This window comes from Corticium candelabrum, chromosome 19 (assembly GCF_963422355.1).
Source record: "Corticium candelabrum chromosome 19, ooCorCand1.1, whole genome shotgun sequence".
Lineage (NCBI taxonomy): Eukaryota > Metazoa > Porifera > Homoscleromorpha > Homosclerophorida > Plakinidae > Corticium > Corticium candelabrum.
In genome coordinates this window covers 3884493-3893453 of record NC_085103.1, presented here as the reverse complement: position 1 = coordinate 3893453, position 8961 = coordinate 3884493, and the positions used below count along the sequence as shown (strand labels likewise).

At 43.1% G+C, this 8961-nt stretch overlaps 2 protein-coding genes across 3 annotated transcripts in view; both read left to right on the top strand.

Annotated features, from left to right (window-relative positions):
- Positions 1-4493, top strand: part of LOC134194452 (signal transducer and activator of transcription 5B-like) — a 14942-nt gene extending 10449 nt beyond the window's left edge. Inside the window, exons 18-26 of the mRNA XM_062663372.1 lie at positions 1-20; positions 85-137; positions 193-287; positions 1522-1658; positions 1798-1867; positions 3193-3278; positions 3400-3466; positions 3736-3781; positions 4030-4493. The exon at positions 1-20 is cut by the window's left edge and continues 125 nt beyond it. Of these exons, the coding sequence (XP_062519356.1) occupies positions 1-20; positions 85-137; positions 193-287; positions 1522-1658; positions 1798-1867; positions 3193-3278; positions 3400-3466; positions 3736-3781; positions 4030-4260 (805 nt within the window). The 3' untranslated portion in view covers positions 4261-4493. The remainder of the gene's footprint in view (positions 21-84; positions 138-192; positions 288-1521; positions 1659-1797; positions 1868-3192; positions 3279-3399; positions 3467-3735; positions 3782-4029) is intronic.
- A 2388-nt stretch (positions 4494-6881) lies between these two features.
- On the top strand, positions 6882-8470 carry LOC134195129 (uncharacterized). Of its 2 annotated transcripts, none has more exons than XM_062664140.1 (3): positions 6882-6959; positions 7565-8011; positions 8075-8470. In XM_062664140.1, exons 1-3 carry the CDS (start codon positions 6900-6902, stop codon positions 8138-8140), a joined length of 573 nt encoding a protein of 190 aa, XP_062520124.1. In that variant the 5' UTR covers positions 6882-6899; the 3' UTR covers positions 8141-8470. The 2 variants fall into 2 exon arrangements, with proteins under 2 accessions (XP_062520124.1, XP_062520125.1); XM_062664141.1 differs by lacking the exon at positions 6882-6959 and adding an exon at positions 7229-7331.
- Positions 8471-8961: the final 491 nt, after the last annotated feature.

Genomic DNA, 8961 nt, shown 5'->3' with positions numbered 1-8961 from the left:
TAAATGTCTTCATTCATCTCGTAGGAATTTTGTGATGGAGCATGTAGCCGTGTGTGTTATGAAATATCAGTGTGTTGGTTATAGCTCCGGGTGACGATCAGGCAACAAGGATTGTTACGTGGCAATCATTCAACAAGGTCTGACTTGTTTTATTGTTTAGTGTGTTACAATGTAAATATTGTCGTTGGACAGGATCCGCTACCTGGTCGGAATTTTACATTTTGGGAATGGTTTTTTGGAATACTGGATCTTGTACGACGACATTTGCTTGGACCTTGGCAGGATGGGTGAGTCTCTTAGCCTTGTGTCTGTGTTTGGTCTGCTTGCTGTACCAGGAAGTACAGGATCTAGTCAGAATTCTTAAGCTTGTAGTCGTCAAAGTAGAGGAACGAGATCAACGGAGTAGCATTACCAACAGACAGACAGAGAGACAGACAAAGACGGAGAGAGACGCAGACAGACAAGACAGACAGACAGACAGAGACACAGACAGATAGACAGATAATTTATTTGCATACAGATACTACGTATACATGTATGCTAGGATTTTTTAAAACAAACCAGTCCTTGCAAACAACAAAGTCATTAACTAATGGACTTGACTTTAAACATCAAAATCAAATAATCTATCTAAATCACCATGATTAGGTGACAGATAGACAGACAGAGACAGACAGACAGACAAACAGACAAGACACCTGATGCATCTGTATTGTCGCTGTTTGAGAGACCCAACTCTACACATTTATACAGTAAACTGTATATATGGGTGGGATAGTCTCAACCAGTAGAGCTACACATGCTCGACCGGAAAGAATACCGTTTGCATGCTTCAAGTTGTTATTGTTGTGGCAACGTCCTATCAGTGAGACACAACAGTCATACGTGTGTTAACTCTGTACTCCGCATGACGTGGATGAGCATGCATATCCGCATAACGAAACCGAACACGTGACTCTGGGTTTGCCATTGGAAAAGGAGGGAAACATCACAGGGTTGCCGGTGCTCATGCCCTGACTGAGCAAGCAATACTGCCTGGTGCAGCGGCCAACTCCAGCATAGCGGCCACCCCTGACGTCATGCTTCCCCCTTTTCTGGCGTATATTTCCACTAACATAAATCACTATAACTTGTACATCAGCAACGAATTACTGGGAGGGTGGAGTGGGAGTTTGATAATGCTCTGGCCCAGCGGCCTTTCCAGAACAGCAGCACGCGACCACGTAATGCAAGAACGCAGTGAAGGCAACGCAAGTGACAGTGGCAATAGCACGAGGTGATGACCTCAGGCACAGCGGCCAAGCCAATAAGTGCCAGTGCAAAGCAATGCGCGCAGCTATAATAACACTGGATACTAAACAAATAGCACCGCCTACACTCCACCCCTGTAATTGAAACATACTAACTAGCATTATGCTAACGAAGTGCTAACACAAGATACTGCAAACTACTAGTTACCAATCCATAACGTCTCTGTATGGTCTTAACTAATATTGTCGCCAATACTCATTATTATTCTAGATTGATCATGGGCTTTGTAACGAAACAGCAAGCTCAGGAGCTGCTGCAAACTCGACCGCCGGGCACATTTCTATTGAGATTCAGTGATTCTGAGGTCGGAGGAGTGACCGTGGCATGGGTAGCTGAGAACGATCAAGGTGAGAAGTTGTGTATTGTACAGATGTTGTGTGTTACAGGCACACAGAGACAGGCAGTTACTGTAGCAGACATGTAGGCAATAGAATTACATTTGAGGACATAACATAGTGTGCCACTGAAGTATCGTTGTTTGTGTAGGTGAGCTACAGGTGTGGAACTTGCAACCTTGGTGGGCAAAGGATTTCTCCATCAGAGCTCTTGCTGATAGGTGAGTAAGTTTTCTCTACTTTCTTTTGATCAGTTACGTTGAGTAGCTGTTTTTGGTTTGAGTGTCTAGCCGGTCATTTCCCCCCCATGAGGAGAAAGTCATTTGTAGGGGGATAGATTGGCTGGACATTTGAGCCTGTAGCTGTTCACGATTTGAGTATAAAGCGTGCAAGTCGTTTGTACATGAAACAGTAGCTGTACTGTGTTTTCTTTTATCAGTTTGTTGCCGTTGTTGTTTTATGGTGTTTATCTGTTATGTTTACCGCAGAATGTGGTGTGATTGTAGACTATAGTGGTTGGGAAAGACAATTTTTGTACCTTCCAAGATTTGTGTAATAGTGTTTAAATACAGAGCAGGGTTCTCGCTACAGTGTGGCAGCGTGGCGCTGTGCCACACTCCAGTAAGAGTGTGCCATGCTCAGAAACCGTAGATAGGAGTCCAAAGTCGTACAGCTAAGGAATGTTTTAGAATTCCATACTACTGAAACATGTACAATACTATATTACGAAGTAAAGGTGACAATAGCACAAATCTAGGCTCTTACAAAATAACACGGGATGATGGCCTCGTTCCAAACGTATGCACAAGTGTTGATTGCAGTCACTGATGTGCTGCTTCTGATTCTAGTTCCGGATGCCCTTCCAGTGACATGGAAAGAACATCTCTTGTCCGGGAAGGAGCACCTAGAATCTACTCTAGAGCAAGACTAGTTATGGCTTCATGTGAAGCAACAATAGTGGTTCATGTCAATCTATGCCTGACTAGACAAACTTTCTGTAATTTTGTCTATGAAACTTGTGCATGCGCAGTCTATGGACTTTGCTACGAAGGGCTTACTGGCAATTGAAGTTCATTTCCTTGGCAGAGCACTTGAATGTATGTTACATGCAATAGCTACAATGCAAAGTCTACCTCACTCGAGATCGGCTCCGGTGCACATGTCCGGCTGTAAAGAGCAGACTGCACGCATCGTGCACCCGCCCATCCCGCCACGTTCCCAAAACTCTTTAGCGAGAACCCTGACAGAGACTTTATTTATACATAGAAACCATCAAAGTGGCATTCTGCATCGTTATTAATGAGTGAAGTATAATAACGTTTGTACCTTCCATTATGTTTTGGTGCTAGGAATGTACTTCAGTGTGTGTGTGTGTGTGTGTGTGTGTGTGTGTGTGTGTGTGTGTGTGTGTGTGTGTGTGTGTGTGTGTGTGTGTGTGCGCGTGCGTACATGTGTGTGTGTGTGTGTATGGCATTGCTGTCATTGTTTGTTTGCTGAAGCTCCCTGTTGTTGACCATGGCTGATGTGTTTCTCTCTGTTGTTGTAGAATTCATGATCTTCCTCAGCTTCGTTATCTATATCCAGACATACCAAAGGATAAGGCATTTGGTCAATACTATAGTCCGATTCATGGTCAGTCTTTGTTTATCTAGAGACATTTTGTATTTGGCATGAAGTACATACGACAGCATTTATGGAAATGTCGTACTGTACTGTACCCAAGTGTGGCTGTAATTGAAATGTTTTTGTGCAGACGGAAATCCTCAGAAGTCTTCTGGCGATTATGTACAATCTACTATTGCTGCAGTCATACCTGCTAGGTATCACATTGTGTGCACATGCTTTCACTGAAATTGAAAATCACACTTCTCACTTTGAACACAGCTGACTGATCTGCACACACACACACACACACACACACACACACACACACACACACACACACACACACACACACACACACACACACACACACACACACACACACACACACACACACACACACGACACATGCAGACAAGCAGACGAAAGTGTGTGTATACACATTCATTACTCCACAATTGCTAGGATTGACGTGTATTTGCTGTAGTGTGGCATCTGCAAGCGAAGGACATGGAGGCTCTTCAACCAACTTGGTATGTCATGTTTTGCACCTTGCCAATAGAACCCAGTTTTTGTAAAATGTTAGGTACTTTACTTCGAGATCCAAACTGGTACTATTCTTCCTTCTTTCTATTGAAAATTTCTTGTAAAAGGAAGAAAAGTATCGTTTCTCTGCAAAACTATGTTGACACTTGACATTTTCGTTTTGATTCATTTTTGTAAAAACAAGCATACCAGCACAACACTGACTATAGTGTATTCATTTGTCTGTTTGCTGTAGGAACCGATGAAGACGGAGGGTGGCCCAATGCGTCACAGTGCCGAGATGACGAGTGTATTCTTCAGTGACCCGGCTCTGAGTCCACAGGGCAGCAGTGTTCACAGTCCTGAGAATGCCAGCAATATGGCAACAGACATGGAGGCGCCGGTTGACCTATCGCAATTGGGATTATCGAGCGTTTCCAACGACATGGACATGAATGAGTTTCTGGCCACTCTTCAGAAGAACTAAGCGGTCGGAGTAATAAATAGTTTCTATTGTACCAGCTGGGTAAACGAAATCTGGGCGACACCGAGGGTTGTTTTTCAGGAAATTTGGTCATTTTGGCGTGACAATTATAATGAAGGTTTATTATACATCTGTTTTTCATCTTGCTTGACTTAGTAAACTTATCATCCAGGGTTTCATATAGTTGGGTTTTGTGATTACAAGACTGGCTGCTGATGGTTGCCTCAAGGACGATAGCTAGACTCGTGACCAGTCTCGCCGTGCTTTCGTCATTTCTGGATGTTCAATCCTAGCAGAATGTAGTGACTACAACAGTCGTGTTGGCTGCCAATACCTTTGCTGTGGTTAGGTGTAGTATGTTACTGACTTAACACTGGCAGATTCCCATCATCAAGTCAGTAAGAAAAATGTCTACAAGTAGCCTCGTCCTCAGACTCGCGTGAGCTTGGCAGTGTCCGATAGGGGAACCTGACTGCCAAGCTCACGTGAGTCTGGGGCGAGGCTATCTACAAAGGCAATCTACCCAAAAGTGTTAATATGATTTAATTAATTAGAGGGGTAGACTTTTAATTGGACAAATTTAGAGTTTTAATTGGACAAACCTGTATGATTCAAACAGACGATTCTGGTGAGTCGGCAGCGTTGCCAGCCTTCCATGGTTGGGACCCCCGACTGCCAGTTGTTGTCAAACTCTGTCTGACTAAGGAAAGTGCTAGATGTCCTTCAAATCCAAACCAAATGGATACAGTACGTGGAGATAGATAGACGTATAGTTTATTATTGTCAACCCTGTATACACAGACGTCGTACATTTGTTTGCATGCCACTGCCTACAACTGTACCTTTCGTTATTTTATTTTCAGTCTTTTTAGTGGGATTCGTGTCCCTTATCCATTGCTGCTGTATTTTGCTGTATTCCACCTGGCACTGTTGTTGAGCTGCTTGTGCAAGTCATGTAGTATCAGTTTCAAAATTTACAACAAAATAGGGCTTGTTCTGTTGAAAATTCCACCAAACTCCAAATTTTTGGGTTCATGGCTCCCTATCCCTTCCTAACGACGCCATACTACCCGTACTAACATTTTAGAGTCCGAGCTTTCTGGTCTGGAAGTTTGAGGGTAACTTGCAATCCAGATATACGGCTCAGTTGCAATTGTATGTGTGACATATCCCGTACTCGTCTAGCTAGTCTAACAGATAGCACTGTACATAACTAAAAGATTTGAGAGTCAGATTTCACAGCTTTTAGTTAGACTCGAGGATCCAGCCTGTTCATCAAATAATTATGTAAGTAAAGCTAACTCAATGCGCGCTACGCACAAGCTCCAATGCCCGGCTTCGCCCGGGGGACAACACCCGGGTAATAGTTTAATCACACAAATTATTGATTTGCAGACACTGTTTGCTCTTAATGACAGACAGACACACAAACAGACAGACAGGTCGCTTTTATAGGTAGAGATTATAGCAGAAAGTATCTAAAAATGCGTTTGATGGTTGGAGAGGCAGAGGGGGTGCAGCCAAGTCACGTACAGTTTGTATAGAGAGATCTTTGTAGATTTCCAAACTCTCTGCTCTAGAGTGTTGGTTATCATCCCTGTGCAAAAAAAAAGTTCCAATCACAGCACAAACCAATTACACTAACTTAAGCCCTTGTCAGCGCAACCTGAGCCAGTCCGTCTGTTCGGAGGCATTGTAAAGACAACGAAAGATGTCGCGTGTACACTTGCAATCGGATAGCACTCCCGGATATTGCGCAGCTAGGAGACTGTAATGTTTTGTCAGTAACCGTTTACTGTCACTAATTAGCCGTGGTGTAAGTGCTTTTATCGTTTAGTAGCAGCCAGACAGAATTCTCATTCATAGTTATATCCCGTTCAATTGCCGTTTCCAAAATCCCGTTGATTGGATTAGCGATTGGTTGAAGCCATTTCGACTTGGAGGTTGCTGCCATTGCGAGGAACAGGTGTATCGAACTTGGCATCTATTCGACACGTGTCCAGTTTCAAAAATCCCGTTGATTGGATTATTGATCCCGTTGAAGCCATTTCGACAGTCCCGTTGCGGAGAACAGGTGTATCGAACCTGGCATCTATAATTTCGACGTGAATCTCGTAAAGTGCAAGTCACGTGCAATACTTGCCCGGATAATCCGTTCCCCGTATATAACGAATGCCGACTCTCGCCTATTCGACAGTTTCACTGAACGTCGTCTCTTCGAAGACGTTGCTGGCGTTTCGGGGAACAGGTGCATCAAACACGGCAGCTCTCCGACGGTCGTAGACTGGCAAACGACTGTGGGCGTGTTTTTTCAAGACCCGGATATTAGCAAAAATATCTTCCGTTTCCCGGCGTAGGTGTGGACGCAACGCATGCGCATCTAGATGCGTAGTGTAGACTAGCTAATGACGGCCTGAAGTCGCTGCTCTCACTAGAGCCCACCGCCTTAGTGATCTCGTACACCATCAAGATATAAGGTGCACGTGACAACGCGCAGGCAATGAATCTTTTTAGTACAGTGTACTGTAGTCTCGCGCAACGTGCAACAACGACAGCGATGCATGCATGCATGCATTGTAGCCTCGTACCAGACCCTCTCGCGCCCTCGTGCCCGGTTCCCGTATAACATTACAACGCCGGAGATGCAAGTCGTCCTAGTATGCTGCACCATCCACTTAACAGCCCACATGGCCAATAGACCAGTAAGTACGTATACACGTGCACTTCTGTAGTTAATATAAACTTCATATGCATGCATATGTTTAATTAATGTAGGAATGCAGATAATGCACAAGCGGAGAACAAGAACACTCCCCGTGTACGCGTGCTGCTGCAGACTCTTCCCAAGGGCTGGCTACACAAGACTATACCCTTTCTTGTTTTTGTCTGTACATACGCACAACACTTTCTGACGTCATCAGAACTAGACTTTACGTTGAACATGACGTCACAGACCACTGCGTCCGGGATACGCGATACTTGAGTCACTTCTCTTAGAGTGTCCGATTTATCGGAATGTTATGGATCTCAAACGAATGCTGACGCGCTTGAGAACGATGCGAATCGTCTTCCTGGTGAGCAACCAAGTTAACAGTCTACTAGTTCTAGCGTTCACACTGACACTAGCTGCGCACCCCGGATCGGATACAAACGCCAAACTCTACTGCCTGTAGTATCACCTCCTTGTACATCATAATTGAGACGCCTTGTTTGCTCTACTGCTCGCTATCAGCCTGTTTTCCGGAATTTCCGGAAACGCCCGTACAACATATGGCCATAGGTGTAGACTCAAGTTTACTTGTTGCAGGTGTTGACTACTGTTGCGCGGGGGATACTCAGTGGAGAGTTGATGTACATTATTTTGGACGGTCATTTTACTTCCATGTGTTGGCTTCACGCAGACATGAATGCGTGTACGCTGGCCAGCATAGCATCCACTCTGCTGTTGATTGTGTCCGGTTCTTTTCTATTGCTTGATGTACTGGGTGCATTGGATTTTGTTGAGCGCCCACTTGTGACGAAAGCTGCGCTGTTTGTTGATGGCCTGCTGGTTGGGCAGTTGGTGTTCATCTTTGTGGGCTCGTTCTCTTATACACTCGTGCAGTGGATTCGAACTGTTGTGGACTGGCCTTATATCACACTGGACGATGACAAACATGTGTGTCCTGAATTGGATGATTGCAGTATACCTGTACACGTTCACTATTGTGCTATGATACTGTTGGTCATTTTCATCACGAACTTGTGTCTGTTGGTATGTATACTGACTTTGTACTGTATATGCATGCATGGCTCATATAGTATTTGATTTGTTTAGAGCTTGCAGTTCTTCCGAATCAAGAAGGCTCTTGCTTGTATTGAACTAGTAAATGATGCTGGTTGATGTGCAAGGCAACTGGTGTTGTAAATAGGTTGAATGTTGTTAGAGAATTTGTGTACATTAATTGTATATACTGTATTTCTGAGAATTTATCACGTGACAGTTAACCAACTTAGTTGTTCTCTTGATGCTTCCTCTTTAGACCTAGAAGTGTCATTGAGGTGCACTTCCAATCAAGACATTGCTACTCGTGTGTGTCTGGCCAACTAAAAGTTTTAGACTATTTACAGTTCAACATTTTGTACAGATTAGTGTCTTCATGGGATTGGAAGAGTCTCATATTAATTTTATTTGCTCTATTTCTAACTGCAGTTACTACTAACTATAAATTAAGGTTTTTTCAAATATATCACAACACAGTGGTTTGATCTAACACGTGCTAAAAATCGCGCTAGATCACGTGATTACAATAACTAGACCAACGTACTGCGCAGGCGTGTAGCACACGTGGTTTCTATCTATCCCATCCATCTGTATGATGTAGGGTCTAGCTACGCAACACTATACGCGTGTTTTGAAAATAAATTCCCACTACTACTTCTAGTACAGTACGCTAAGACAAATGTTTATATCCGAGAGATCAAGCAATGTCGCGTGATAATTGCCAATTTTATTTTAACTGGCATTATTCATCATAAATTAATTAATTAAAATACTCATAAAGACTGTCCGCACAATGGCATGTATTCACTGCTATCTCTAACTATATTTTACTTAGGCGTAGTTAATTAATTAATTAATTAATTAATTATTTATTTATTTATTTATTTATTTAATTATTTATTTATTTATTTAATTATTTATTTATTTATTTAATTAATTAA

Excerpts from the sequence above, each read along its gene's own strand:
- LOC134195129 (XM_062664140.1), top strand. The coding sequence starts at position 6,900 with ATGCAAGTCGTCCTAGTATGCTGCACCATCCACTTAACAGCCCACATG. Across the intron at positions 6,960-7,564 it reads CCCACATGGCCAATAGACCA|GTGTTGACTACTGTTGCGCG; the intron begins GTAAGTACGTAT and ends TACTTGTTGCAG. Across the intron at positions 8,012-8,074 it reads TCACGAACTTGTGTCTGTTG|AGCTTGCAGTTCTTCCGAAT; the intron begins GTATGTATACTG and ends TGATTTGTTTAG.